We start from the raw sequence: 14,978 nt of genomic DNA on the forward strand, positions 1-14,978 counted from the left end.
AGATGAGTGGGCAGCGATCAGTGTTCTCCAAATATGTACGATCAACTGGTTGTTGTATGGGTACTCATGAAATGAGAGAGGAGTATGTTTGAATGCTAGGAAGTGTAAGAGGCAGGGTACTTGTAATGTGCCAAGCAAACTTTTACTGTGTGATTTAATACAAATACATTCCTCAGGCCCTGCCTGGGTTTGGGTGGCCTTATCTATAAATGGGTCAATGCCCCTTCTCAGCAGACTGCACGAGAGGACGGCACTGAAGATACAGCCTGGGGAGAGGGGCGGGTCTGCTCAGGTGACACGAGCAAACTAAGGGAAGGCGACACAGTGGACCGCATCCTGGCCCAGCAAGCCCTGAGGACAACACTCCTGCTTGGGGCAGCCAATGCACAGGACTGTAGGGCCGGCCACACCACGAGACATGGCATCCCTTCACTGACCCACAGTACTACCGGGAACAGCACTGAAGACACAGTGTGGAAATTGCGCCCGGTCTGTGCCCCCCCCCCCCCCCACACACACACACACAGGCAAAACACGAAGCAAGCACAACAGAGCAACAAAGGGAGCAAAGCAATTAAGTCCCCGAGGAATCCCAATAATACTTCGGGGTTAAGGGCTTGGTACCTCATCAGACTTGATCAGAAAACATTCATAAGGGTCAACAGACAGACCTGGAACTATTTACAGGCTTTTCCCTCCCCTCCCCCAACATCTATCTATATACGGCAGGCAGGATAAACAATCCCGAGAAGGAGAAAACAGTACCGACAGTTCTTAAAGGTTTGAAATTAAACAAGCGACCATCTAGCTGGGAAGTGACAAAGCCCACATGGAAGAAGCACACCAGGCTGTGTGATCACGAAGTGTCTACAGGATCATGAGGTGTCTACAAGACCCAAAACAAGCAATCATACGAGGGGAGCCAGAGTGGAGACTGCCCATCTGTAGACAATTGGACATCCCCTCACAGAAGGGTACACAAGAAAGGGACAAGCCAGCCAGGGTGCAGTATAGCACCAAATGAAGTACACAACATTCCTCTTGTTTTTTAGTGCTTCCTTCCCTCCACTATCATGACCCCACTTCTACCTTACAAATCCAGCTAGACCAGAGTATGTACACTGGTACAGATAAGAGATCTCGACGCTCAGAATCCAGGACAGATACACCCCTCAGGTACAGTAATGGGAGTAGCGATACCATGATTATATGGGGTAGGAGGGGAGAGAAAGGAGGAACCGATCGCAATGATCAAAATATAATACACACCCTCCACCAGGGTGACGAACAACAGAAACATGGGTGAAGGGAGACAGAGGAGAGTATAAGATATGAAAATAATAACAATTTATAATTTATCAAGTGTTCATGGGGGGGGGTCAGAAATAAAAGAGCTGATACCAAGGGCTCAAGTAGAAAGAAAATGTTTTGAAAAGGATGATGGTAATATATGTACAAATGTGCTTGATACAATGGATATATGGATTGTTAGAGCTGTAAGAGCCCCCAATAAAAAGATTTTTTTAAAAACAGGTCCATGACCGAGAATACAGGTTTAGACCAGGTGATCTATATATATGCCTTTCCTAGACTCCTAACCTTTGAATAGATAGATCTTGAGCAGAGATGTTCTGAAGTAAAAATGTTTTTTGATAAATCACTGTCTCATTGACAGGTAGGTCTGAAATTATTGTCACTAGTAAAATTGGAAGGGTAAGCAAAATGGAATTAGTGTTTGCTATACTATTCCTTGGTCCTTGTTCATTAGACCTCAAATATTGTGAAACCATTCGGTGCAAGGGCCTGTAACATATAATGGGCAATGCCCAAGGTTGTCAGTGGTCAAGATAACGTTTTGCAATCCTTGAATTTCACCACATTCTCGTCAGGCTTCCTAAGACAAATCGAATGTGTTCCAAAAAGAAAGTTTTGTTTCGGTTATGACATCCCTTTGTGTCTCCAGTCCTCCTTCGGACTCTTGCCCATTTCTTTCCTGAATTCAGCCCTTCCCCTTTGTGTTTCCACACTTTTCTTTGCTTGTTTTTCCCTTCGGGAAGCAGGGAAGCAAAGCAAGTTCATGAGGAGACTAGTAGTGCCATTATTTGACATCACAGTGACTGGGACCAGAAAGTGTATTATCCAGATGCCCAAATTCAGAGCCCGAGAATTCTATTTCCTTCCTCCCCCGTGCCCCCAAATTCATACGTCACAAATTTCAGACCAGATCTTAAGAGGAGGTTGGCATCTTGCTTCCATTTCCACCAAATTCAGTCGTCTTTTTATCTGACCTCCTCACAGTTTAACTGCTTCTCTCACCTACTTTCTCACAACAAGCAGCCAGAGGGCCCTGAGCAGGGCTGGCCTGTGTTTGTCACTGGTTTGTTCAAAATCCCTCAGAGGTGCTTTCCTTTTGTCGAAGACTCAGCTCGAGTTCTGAAGGTTCAAGGAGGAGCCGATACGTAGTCTTTCAGCCAACTGGGCTTTGACACCAAAAACACAGAGTCCACAAATACAGCCAAGACAAAAACCGTTTCCAGAAGTCCAGTGGGGAGGAAAAACTGGTCACTAGAACTGAGAGCAGAAAAGTTACAGCTGACAACACGGACCAAAGATCATATTGGGTGGAGCTCAGCAGCCTATGGGGCCTGGGTGGCAATTTTGTCATTGAGTCCCATGTAGGTGTGTGGCAGTTTGCAGCCTATTAGGGCAGACTGCTTCACAAAGTTGCTCATCTACTAAGCCCTTTTTCCATACAGGGCGGGGCTTCAAAAAGTTCATGGGGAAATTTCTATTATATTTCAATTCTATTTTCCCTCAAACATTTCTCCTCGTGTGTGTGGAGGAGAAATAATTGTATGACGACACTAGGCAATACTCCAGAATGTCCGCCCTTGAGCTAAAGCAGGCATTCCCAGTATGCCCTTCAGTGCTCCCAGACAGCTCTGGTGCACATAGCAACGGCAAAAACACAACCGAGCACACTGTGAGTGCTTCCTCCTTCCCCTTTATCGCAAAGATAACCTAACAATAAGTTTCAAATGGTTCCAGTAAAACCCACCTCACTAACCGGGTAGAAGAGCCCCGGTCTACCCCTTGAGTGAGTCTCACTGTCTAGCCTTCTGCAGGTGGATGCAGTCCTGCTGTCCTGGCCTGCTAGCCCCCTAAATGCAAATGCACGGATACTGCCCAGCTTGGCTCCAGGTCATTTGTCCCAGTCTTTAGGTCGCTACGTAAAGGAAGTCTCTCCCTCTTTGGGGTTGTAGCCAAAACAGATGTACCAGGACCTTGCTTCTAGGGGGCAGGAAGGCCTCTCTCTGGCGGCTCCCTACAGAGAAAGGCTCAAATGCCGCTTTGCTCAGAGTCGGTGATTAATGGAGGTCCTATGGCAAAGAGGTAAATGGCTTCAGGGATGTGGGTTATTTCAAAGGTGTGTGCCAAGATGACTTCTGAGTTACCCCACGGAAAAGGGAAGGGCTTGGGCAGTGGAGGAATAGTAGGGGAGGAAAGGAGTTACTCAAGAAGTCACTGGCTCAACGAATCGTGCTATGGCTTCTGAACAAAGCTGAAGGTTTATGTTTCTCGTACTGCAGGACGGCCAGCGGCTCCTTTGAGGCACGTCGAAGAATAACTCTACTTCCACTTAACAGGTCCTACTGGGCAAAGTCAAGTACGGTGACCAGAGCCCAGGCCACCTCGGGCGGGTGGTGGGCGGGGAGGCAGACGGACGTGAGCCGAAAGAGACGGGACTTCCGGTGCGCCCTGGGCCCACTTCCGGCGTCAGTGCGGCCGTTGCCAGGGCTCCCGACCCTGGCCGCGAGGTGACCGCGGACGGCTGCGGCGCCCGTTTCCGGCTACCAGGGTCCTTTCGTGTGGGAGGCGTGCGGAGTGGGGTGAGAGGCCGTCCCTGGCCGGGGACGAAGGGGCGGGGTCGCAGACGGGCGGCTGCTCGCGTGGCTGAGGTCGCTCTCGGTCGCGCCCCAGGGGTCGCGGACGTCCCGGTCTAGGCCCCGGCCCGCCCTTCCTGGGGCCTGGACCAATCCGCGCGCTCGCCCCAGGCCGTCCCGCCCCTCGGCGCCGGCCGCTCCCACGCGTGCGCAAGAGGACGCGTCGGACGGCTTCCGGGCCTGGGGCGAGCCTGGCTTCGGGGCTCCCCGGGGCGGCGCGCAGCCGCGCCGTGCCTTAGGGAGCCCTCAGAACGTGCTGTGGGCCTGTACCTCGAAGCCAGCGTCTGACCGGAACTAGGCTGGGTCACCAGGCAAGACCTGTCGCGAGCGTCCCTGGCCCCACCGGGACTAAGCCCGCGCTCCCCCTTCGCCGCTCCGAGTGGAGTGTGGCCCGCCTAAGGTGCGAGGACATGGGGGCGGGGGCCCGCGGATGAGTTCGTGTGGAGAGGTTCTTACTGGTGGACTCCCTCCAGTCGCAGAGACGAAACCCACTGCCATCCAGTGGATTCTGACTCACAGTGACCCTGTAGGACCGGCGCCAACAGCCCCTGAGGGTTTCCGAGACGGTCACTCGTGGGAACGCAAAGCCGCATCATTCTCACTCAGGAAGGCTGGTGGTGTTGAACTGCCGACCTTGTGGTTAGCAGCGGACTTGGAGTCATGCATGTAGTTCATGCAGGCGCCCGCCCATATTGGCACCTTGCTAAAACAGGCTTAGTGGGGGTGCTCTGAGTCGAAATAGACTCCACGGACACGAGTTAACAAGGTAGAACAGGTGCTCCTGGTTTTATTGCGCTTCGGGGGAGCAAGTTGGAGGTTGGTGACAAGTCTTGTCGGTTCCAGTTTCCCTACAGCCTGTGCTCACTTCTGAGTCTGTGTCCCATTTTGGTCATGCACCCTATTGGGAACGTTTTTCATTTTCGCAGTTACTAGCTTCGTGTAAACATAACTGGTTTGTGCGCTGGGAAACTCTGGGGACCTGTGGTTCAAGCCCACCAGTTGCTCAGGGGGATAAGGGTGAGGCCTTCCGCACCCTTGAAGATTGGCAGCCCCGGAAACCCAAAGAGGCCTCTCTACTCTGCTTATGGAGTGCCAAGAAGCAGAACTGACTTACTGGTGGTGCATTTGGTTTTTAAGTGGAGAAACCAAAAATGTGTGTGACTAGCTTTATATTGGGAGAAAGACGAGGCGTTCGACTCCCGTAAAGAGTTGCGGGTCTCGGAGACCCGAAGCCGCAGTTCCACCCTGTGATTCTATAGTGCTGGGGGTGGGAGTCCGCTAAATGGCATTGATTTGAGGGTTTGCTTTAGCTTTGTAGAGGTGGCCTGGAACCAGACCTCCAGTGTCTCAGGAGTATGCCCTGTCTTCTGGAAAAGTCAACACAGTCCCTTTCATCTCAAGGTTGAACAGCCTAGGAAGATGTGCTCAACCACTGGGCTAAGACAGTACTGAGTGAGTGATGAGCTCTCTGGAGGGTCTTAGCAGAGGGGGCAGAAAAGGCAGGGCTGCGGAAAAGGATGCTTAGTTGAGAGGAGAGCCAGAAGGAGTTGACAAAGGAAAAAGAGAATGCCGGGGCATGGGTGGTAGAGATCAAGGAGCCAAATGGTGTGCAGCGCTGAGGGGGAGGGAGAAGACTCTTGGCAGACTTCCATGCCTTAGGACTTCACTGCTCAGAGCTCCACCAGGCTTAGTACACTAGTGTTCTTGGTGCCAGCTTTCTGCAGTGGGCGGTGAACCACTGGGGACTTTTCTCTGGAGTGCAGCCTAACCACCATTTCTTGGGTGCATTCACAAGGGTTGCAGAGAAAGAGCTTGTGCTCCCCAGGGGTCTCAGAGTCTGAAGAGCCTCAACCTCCCAGGAGATAGTTTTTATTGAAATCTCTTGTGTTGACGTGAATGTATGTGCACATTGTAGAGTATTTGCTGTCACCAACCTCATTCTAATAGAAAGTGTTTTCTCAAAATAAGTTCCACCGTGTTTATTCTGGGGTTTGGTAGCCTCGAATACACTCATTGAGGTCTCTCTCCCCCGCCCCCCATAGCTCAGCCTTGCTGTGGGGTCACTGTTCACAAAGCATGATAGATGTAGCTCTGTGATCCCAACCACCATTATAGACCATGAGGAAACTGTTCGAAGGCCGTTAGCAGTGAAGACACTGAATGTTCAGAATGTTGCCCAGGTGCACACACAGCTAGTGAGTTGATATTGAAACAGGTATTTTGGGCTCCTTGTTCTTAGGGTTCTTTCAAGAAACAGATAAGGGGCTGGAAATAGGGATGTGACTGGAAGCAAATAAGACATTTAGGAAGGTGTTACATAGGGAGATGATGGTTTCAAAACTAAGCTGTACTAAGGATGGAGAGCAGTGAAGGGAGGTAGAGCAGCGTGGTGATTGCTTGGGTGGGCGAGGGAGTGCAGGGGCCGGCAGGCATACAGATGGAAGGCCACAGGGCAGAGTGGCAAGCATGAAGGATTTGATGGAGTGGGAATTCCCCTGGGATGTTAAAGTGTCCTATGAAGTACCTTAAAGAGATCCTCTCAGAATGGGGGAAAAATCACATTTCTCTGCATTGATAATATATGTCAATATCGATTGTTGATGCCTTTTGTAAGGTGCATATTATTGTAATTGGTTCAAACTCTGGGAGGTGGTGGGACATGGACTCAAGATAGCAAACCTTTGATACTTTTGCAATAATTTTTTGAGAGGGTGTGGTGATAATAATGTTTTAAAATTCTATTTTGTCAAATAAGGTCATGTATAGTTCAAGTAGCAAATATAAGGATTCCTAGCAGAAGCATTCAAGACCCGTAGAGGCTTAAGTGGGACACCTCAATTTCTTTTTTCTGAGTCTAAATCCAACAACCACAACAAAAACCCTAAACATACTGCCATTGAGTCAGTGCTGACTCGTAGTGACCCTATATGGCAGGGTAGAACTGCCCCTGTGACTTTCCAAGACTAACTCTTTACAGACGGAGTAAGCCCTCTTGCTCCCATGTTGCTCCTGGTGGTTTAGAACTGCTGATCTTGAGGATTGAAGCCTAACAGGTGACCACCATACCCCCAGGGCCCTGTGTGGATAATCAGTCACTCAAATAGCTAGTGCTCTCGTAGAACCACTGATGCTCTAAGGTCTGTGGAACTGCTGAAAGCAAAGAACATAAGCCTGTACAATATTTTGGCACGATAAAGCCGCTGTGGATGCGTCAATAAGGATTTGAATGATCCTTTTTATGTGGGAAGTTCCCTGGAGCTAGTTGGACAACTTTTTTTTAATACGATGCTTACATGGTATGTTTCACCAGTCCCGTCAACATTTTGTTCTTTAATCACCTCTGTTAACAATTTCTATAGAATTTTAGATGACTCATGCCAGGTGGATTTCGAGAGACATAATTTGAGATTCCACTGTATATAAAAGAACTCCTTGCTTCATCTTGAGCGGCCTCAACTTTGGTGGTGCGAAACCAGAAGACCAAACGCACTGCAGCTGAGCCAATACAGACTCACAGCAAGCTTCTAGGGCAAAGTAGAACTGCCCCTGTGCGTTTCTGAGGTTGTGAATCTTTAAAGTCGAAATCGTCATCTTTTTCCCTCCGGGGGGTTTCAAAATGCTTACCTTGCACTTAGCAGACCAGTGCGTCACCCACTGTGCCATCAGGGAAGTGGGTGTATTTTAACCCGTTGACTCCTTTAATTACTACATATCTAAATAGGTTCCCTAGAAACTGCCTAGTCTTTTGACGAACAAATAGTTTCTATGTCAGGCAAGTCTTAATCGATACTACCATTCACAGGACTGGGCCTCAAAGCTTAGTGGTAGAATAACAGGAGGACTTACAGAAGGGAGGCCTCTACATTAACCAGAGCTCGTACTTCCTTTTTTGTTCATAGTAGGGAGTGTTGTCTACTACTCCTCTCCCCAACCTATACAGTTTAAAAACAAAACAAGAACCAGGGGTTCGTTTAAAAACCAAAACGTGGGTGGGTGATTGTTGTTGTCCGCATGGTGATCATTCTATTGTTTCTCTGCCCAGTGTTACCAGTTCTGTTTACGTCCCTCATGTATCACTGACTCTATCCTGTTTGCTGTTATTTTCTGTGTTACTTGCTGCTTTCATGCTTCATTCTGTTTCTGAGAGATAATCTCAGATGATGTGTTTAACTAATTCATTCGTTTATATTGCTTTTTAAAATTCTCTTGTGTGAGCCTATTACAATTGACCTGCCCTGCTGTTGCTGGACGTATAATGTAATATGTATAGAATAGCACTTGAACTCAAATTTACTGACCTTGAAGCTTGTGTCTGTTAGTGGAAAAGACAGTGCAGTAACACATAAGCTCCCATGTGTATGTGTACACTACACACATGTAGTAATCATGAATTCATACTGATACCTCTCTTCGCCCTCCACATTTATATATGTCCGCCCTGCTCCCATTTGAGAACTCTGGTTTTGTACAGCAACCATCTGTTTGCTCAGTCACAGCGTAGGCACAATGCAGTGTGGCGCTACCCCACTGTCACCACCAACAAGCCCGCCAAGGGAAACAGGATTTCTTCCGTTCTTTTTGCCCTTCACATGGATCCTATTACAGGTTCCACACAGTCACTTGAGAAGGTTGCTAGGCTAGGTTCATCTGCATTCCAGCTTAGGATTCACTTAAATAGAAGTACTATGTAGAACAGTAACATAGTTGAAAATTAAAAGTGAAGTCCCATCCCTTCCATGCTGTTCTCTCCCACCAGTGATAAAATTTCAACCATATATTATACTCTACAGCATACAATAAAACCTGTGAAAGCCAGAGCCTGAGTAAGGCAGAAACCTGTCCGAGAAGGAAAATTCACATATTTTTCACTCACCCGAGTGATAGAAAGTAATAAGCCTGCAGCCTGTGAAAAGTAGAAAACATGCAAGACCCAGAAAAATAAGGCAGTGCATCGAGAGTTGTGGACGTCACAGGTTTTGCTATATACAGAATATCTTATAGAAGATACGTTAAAGAATGGGGGGAAATGCCAAGTACAGTTGTGCTTTTAAGGACTTTCAAATGACTATCACTGGAAATGTCCTTTTCAGCAGTCTTTCCTGGTGGGTCCTGGGTCATAGATGCTGCTTCGAGATAAGATAGTGGAAATGGGTGATTGGAACATTTTCATTATATATAAGCAAGAATCGAGACTATGTCACCAATGACTTAGTGCTCCCACTCGCCTGTTCTTTGCAGTATATTCTGCTCATATTTAAAAAGAAAATAAATTAATCACCTGTTCTGCCAAAGGGGTGGTCCAAGAGATCTGAAAGTCACAATTAACTTCTCTCTCAGCATTTCCATCCCAGTCATGTGAATTCTAGACTTTTAAAAAAAAGACTAAAGGATTCTGAAATTTTGTGGATCAAATTTGGGGTTTTTAATTAAATTATATATATTTTTCCTTTTCCCCCAAGCTAAGCATCTTACTTGCTTAAGCAATTTCCTTCTTGATATGAATGATGGTTTTGAAGACTTACCAGTTTTTAATTGTCCATTGTTTCCTAAACTGTCTTTTTAATTTCATTTGCTCTCTCCTAGGGAATGAAGGATGGCAGCCCGCCGCACATTAAAGGCTGTTTTGGTGGATCTCAGTGGCACACTTCACATTGAAGATGCAGCTGTGCCGGGCGCACAGGAAGCTCTTAAAAGGCAAGCTCTCCTCCAGGTTCAGCTGACAAATATGTTTGTAAGGGCCATTTCACCAAGGCAGATCATTAGCTAAATGGATGGCCCAAAAATGGCACTTCCCCAGCCTCCCCTGTACACGGGAGCTGCCTTGGGTTTAGCCGGAAGATAGATGTATCGTAATATCCTCCAAACGTTCTCGGAACCTTTATTAGTTTTGGCCTTTTGATCTCATCATTCTGTTCTGTGTCTGTGTGTGTCTTTTTCTAAGTTGGTCGTGCAAATTTTGGGGATTAAAATTTCAAGATTGTAAAATGCGGAAGAAATCCCATTGGAAAAATCACACCTGAAGCCTGGCAGCACAATATGAAACACACACACACAGCCTTATTTCTAGCACCTTTTCCCTGCTTCTGAGAGCTAGAGAGGAGTGTGCAGCTGCTCAAATAAAGTGTAATTAAAAGACTTAAATGTTTTGCATTATTTCCATTAATTATACTTAAAGCTTCCAAAGGTTAAGCCCTGTCTTATATTTCTCTTGTATCCAACGATACTGAGTCAATGTCTAGATACAAACGGGAACCTGGTCAGAGCTCCTTAAACTAAACCGAGTGTGGATCTTTGCTTCCGTGTACCTGAAAGAACGCTCACCACATGGCAGAAGGGCAATCAGTAGTGAGCGCCTGCCTCCCAAACTAAACTCATTGACAGGGCCCTTCACGGTCAGCAGGACTTAGCACTGTGCAGGTTATCAGTTTTCATTCATGAAAGCCTCACAGAACCAAACCCATTGCCATGAAGTCGATTCCCCTCATAATAACCCCATGGGTTAGAGAGTAAGACCATCGCCGGGCCTTGGGGCTGGATCTCTGTGATCTTTGCAGAAGCAGCTGGCCATGCGTGTCTCCCATGGAGCTGCTGGGGTCGTTAGGTTAACAGCTGACCACAAGCAGCATGCACTCCCAGGCTCCAGGGTGAGCTTCAACCGGAAGGTCTAGTGACTGGCATCATAGTGCCAGGCCTGGCACAGATGTGCACTCTCAAGGAATTTACTTTCCATCTGAGGAAGCAGAAACAGTCCGTTCCTACTCATAGTGACCCTCTGGCTGGCACATCCCAACTCGGCGCAGCTCCATAGAGTAGGACTGCTCTATACGGAGTTCTCTTTACAGAAGTTGACTGAGCAGCTGGTGGCATCAAACCGAGATCTTTCTGTTAGCAGCCTAACCCTAACCCTTAGCAGTGCCACCAGAACTTCTTTTAAAGGGACTCCTGGCTGGGAGCTAGGAGTCTGCGATGCTCATTATCGAGGGGTCCAGCATGTTTCAGGCCAAGAGAAAGTGTCAGAGGTTGGCAGCCTCTTGGCTTCTTGGTGAGGGCTTGCTGTTCACTGAGCTTCCTGGGAAAGGGCATCAGTGGTCGGTCAGCACTGTGGAGACAAGAGTCACTCTGGATTAAAGAACAGTCTCTGTGTTTCAGGTGAAGAGTGGCACTTCTGGGTGCCTCTGTAAACTGCACGCTGGCCAGCCCAGGGCCACCGAAGCCCACAGATCCCCTGGCTGCTGCGCTGGAGGGTTCCCATCCAGAGAAACTGCTAGATGGGCACTGCCCAGTTTGGGTTTCTATAGAAACAAATAGAGAAGGGAAGTCGAGGGACTAGTGAAAAGAATAGGAAATGCAAAACTCATTAGACATCGTGGTTGTTTAAATACTTAACATTTATTTGTTCATTTTGAGAACAGCAGTGATTGTTGAAGTAATCAATTTCTGTTGAGAGAGAAACCACCAAATTTAATTTTCTGTTTTGTTTCCCAGAAAAGCTACCCCACAATTATTAGGTGATTATGGGTACAGTGAATTATTTAATCATAGGAATTTATTTCCTGGTCAGTGAGCAAGCACTTACAAGTCTCTTTTCTGTTCTATTGGCTTGCTTGTTTTAAAGTGCCCCGAGTGTTTTATGCCTTGTGACTTTGAGGGAAAGCCTAAAATGAAAGGGAACAAGGTATTAATAAAAAATTTTGAACTGTAGCTAAATTAAAGTTGTGTTTTAGGCTTTTGGATTATTTACTGTAAGACCATCCATCTTTGTTTTTGAAGAGGGTGAGGCTCTGTAAGGGGGCTTCAAAAAGTTGGTAGAAAAATGGAATTAAAAGATCATGGAATTGCTTCAAAAGCATTTGAAGTTTCTTGTATTTTCAGTTCTTTCTCTGGTGCTGATTGCCAGATTGATTTTCAAAAACAAAGCAGAGAATCAAAGCAATCATGCATAGAAGGGGCTCAAGAGGAAATCCTTTCCTTTGAGTTGTCCAGGTAATGTCTGTGTATCCATGTGGTAAGCCACTTAGGCTGAGGCAGGCTTCAGCTGCTTCAGAAGAAAAGGCAGCATCTTGTGGCGGCCTTTGTTCTCTCTGGCAGGAGACCAGGTGCTGTTCCAGGCCACAGAGCTGAGCTCTTGTCCCATCTCCTCTGCTGGCCAGCTGCATGAGGCTGAGCAAGTCACCGCCTCTGTTGGTGGGTGTCACCAACCAAGTGGGTGTTTCCACTTGGAGCAGCCCCACAGGAGCGGAAGGCACCCCGCGGGGTTCTCTAGGCTGTCTTCTTCTCAGAAGTAGATCGCCAGGCTTGTCTCCCACTGAGCTGCTGGATGGCTTTCAGCCCCCAAAGTTTCCACTTCCAGCCAGGTGCTTAGGTGCTCCTGCCACCTGGGCTCCAGTAAATAAGGTGTAGGATAGTAGTTACTACATTTTGCATTTCACTAAAGTTTGGGTTTACTTTACTGAAATTTTATAGTAACATTTAAGGATCGAAGCCCCACAAAAAGATTGACCTGGCTTTCCTAATTGCATTTGGCCGCCTTTGGAGGTACAGCCACCCAAAGGAAACAAAGTTTTTGAAAGCTTTTTGGTCTTTAAAAAATACTTGGTGATGCATCCTTCGTGTTCTGATCCCTGGGACCCAGCTACCGAAGTGGGAGATTTGATTGCGCTTGAATGTAAACTTGATGCTGCCCATTGATTATTTCTCCAGGTTACGAGGTGCTTCAGTCTCGATTAAGTTTGTGACCAACACAACCAAAGAGAGCAAGCAAGACCTACTGGAGAGGTTGCGAAAACTGGAGTTTGATATCTCTGAAGATGAAATATTCACTTCCCTCACTGCCGCCAGAAATTTAGTGGAGGAGAAACAAGTCCGGCCCATGCTGCTAGTTGATGATCGGGCACTACCTGATTTCAAAGGTGGGCAACCTGGGCAAGATTCAAAACTGGATTTTTTTTTCTCTCTGCTTATGCATCATTACTGAAATGGGACGCTTAGACATACTTATTCTCATTTGCTCCCATTATTATTGGAATGAATAATAATACTGATAGAGTTTGAATTCACAATGGTGTTTTTTCCAGACTTTTGGACTGGAATCCAAAGTACAGCATACTGTGTGCTATTACATAGTATGTGATAGGACGTGGAAACCCAGTGTACACGCGTAGGTGTCTTTATGCTTGCCAACAGTACTTACTCTTACTGGGTGAGATGCCCTCGGTTGCTATTTGGTTTACTCTGTGATTCTTTGGTTTTGATGGTGCTGGGACCACCACATTTGTTCCCAGTTTCTTACTGGATCATGACCCCCTCTGTGAAATAACCCAGGTCACACTCACTTCATCCAGTCACTGGATTAACTTGAATGAATGAAATTTGAACAAAGATCTTGAAAAATAGAGGTCAGTCTGTATAATGTGAAGTCTTTACAAAGAACACGGAATACTTTTCAACTGAGAGAAACTAAGACTCGGTTCCCTCGGGGGAAATGACTGGAGAAGGAATGGCTTTCTGGAGCTCTGTCACAGCGAGGCTGTTCACCGAGGAAGCTCGGAGCGCAGCCGCTTGGCGTAGAAGAGTGGCTGTGAACCCAGTCAGCGTGAAAGCACAGGATGGTTTCAAACTTTTACTACCAGGAGAGTTATTTGTAAGAAACAGAGAAGCCAGCTTAGGCTCAGTGAAACAAGACTTGCATTTACTAAAAAGATCTTGCCACTGACTAGACTATAAAAACGATACAACTCCTGTGGAGGATACTTTGGCAGCTTTAACAAAATTGCCTGTGAAGCAGCTGTCCTTGTAGAGCTCTGTCTCCACCATACAGTAGTGATGGGACAAGAGCACACGGGGACTTCCAGAGGAAGCTGTCTGTGGACCCGTGGTGGCTAGTTGGTTAAGGCATTGAGCGGCCAGTCATTACGCCAGTGGTTCGAACTCACTGGACATTCTGCAGCCTATAAAAGATTTAAAGGTGTGGAGACCCAAAGGGGCAGGTCTTCTCTGTCACTCTGATTTAAAATCGATTAGCTGGCAGCAAGTTTTCCTTTTGGGTTTGGGAGGCAGTGTGATACAGAGTCAACAATTGGGTACTGCAAAGCCAGAGCACAGCTTGAAAAGAGTGAAAAAGAAAATTGAGTGACGCACATACACGGAAGATGTGAGTGCATTTTAGAGTGCTGAAATGTAAGAGTTTATAGCAATTCTCATAAATATTTTGAAGATCTAAGTTTGTCTTCAAATTATGCAGTGAACATTTCAGACACAATATATAGAAGGCAATGGATAAATCATGTTAAATGTTTCAGAGGCAAGGTCCATTTCTAGCTTTGTTATAAGAAAAATTCTGTTAAAGAGTTTCTGTGCACAGGTGGAGAAGTCGTGTCATTTTATAACAAGATTGAAACATTTTCATTTTAGTAAGGGAGTTTGAACTCTGACCCACCCATTTTGGGTTCCAGAACATTTGAATCTCTACCCCTGTACCAAACTCACTACGAGTGAGCTGACTCCACTCTAGGACTGAGTGGCACTTCTCCTGTGGGTTTCAGAAAGTATGGGAGCAGAAAGTCTCATCGTTCTCTTGCAGAGTGACTTTGGGGCTCAAGCAGCTGTGGTCAGCAGTCCAACACACAACCCACTGTGCCACCAGGGCTCTCTATTTACTGTACAGTAACTCTTTGTTTCTGGCCCTTTAAGAAAAATGGCAACTTGGAACTGCCTGATTTGGTTCTTAATAACGGTGAGCAATATTGAAGGAAATTTCCAATGAATGCAATTTGCACTGTTCAAGTGTATCTTTGGATCAAAGAACACCATGTGAAATATAATGACTAAAGTTTTAGGACAACACAGACGACTTTCAGTAAAGCCAGTGTGTACTTCCTCTACCTCAGGCTGGCTAACACTACATGAAAATATCCTGCTTCTTTTCTTTTTTTTTATGGGTGAGCAGAGTGGGGAGTGGCATATGGCATGTGTGCTGTATTTTGAAATCTGAAGCCATTCGGGTTAACTGGTGCCAGTTTTGGAATCAGCAGATCT

At 46.6% G+C, this 14,978-nt stretch overlaps 1 protein-coding gene across 3 annotated transcripts in view; it reads left to right on the forward strand.

Annotated features, from left to right (window-relative positions):
- Positions 1 to 3,758: 3,758 nt before the first annotated feature.
- HDHD2 (haloacid dehalogenase like hydrolase domain containing 2) overlaps positions 3,759 to 14,978 on the forward strand; it is a 35,079-nt gene continuing 23,859 nt past the window's right edge. The window contains exons 1-3 of one of the 3 annotated variants that reach the window (XM_075533059.1): positions 3,759 to 3,890; positions 9,528 to 9,638; positions 12,645 to 12,853. In XM_075533059.1, the coding sequence (XP_075389174.1) occupies positions 9,538 to 9,638; positions 12,645 to 12,853 (310 nt within the window). In that variant the 5' untranslated portion in view covers positions 3,759 to 3,890; positions 9,528 to 9,537. Of the gene's footprint in view, positions 3,891 to 9,527; positions 9,639 to 11,825; positions 11,928 to 12,644; positions 12,854 to 14,978 lie in introns of those variants that run through there. The other 2 variants (XM_075533058.1, XM_075533056.1) reach the window with 2 other exon arrangements.

The sequence above is a fragment of the Tenrec ecaudatus genome, chromosome 15 (genome assembly GCF_050624435.1).
Source record: "Tenrec ecaudatus isolate mTenEca1 chromosome 15, mTenEca1.hap1, whole genome shotgun sequence".
In the NCBI taxonomy this organism is placed as follows: Eukaryota; Metazoa; Chordata; class Mammalia; order Afrosoricida; family Tenrecidae; genus Tenrec; species Tenrec ecaudatus.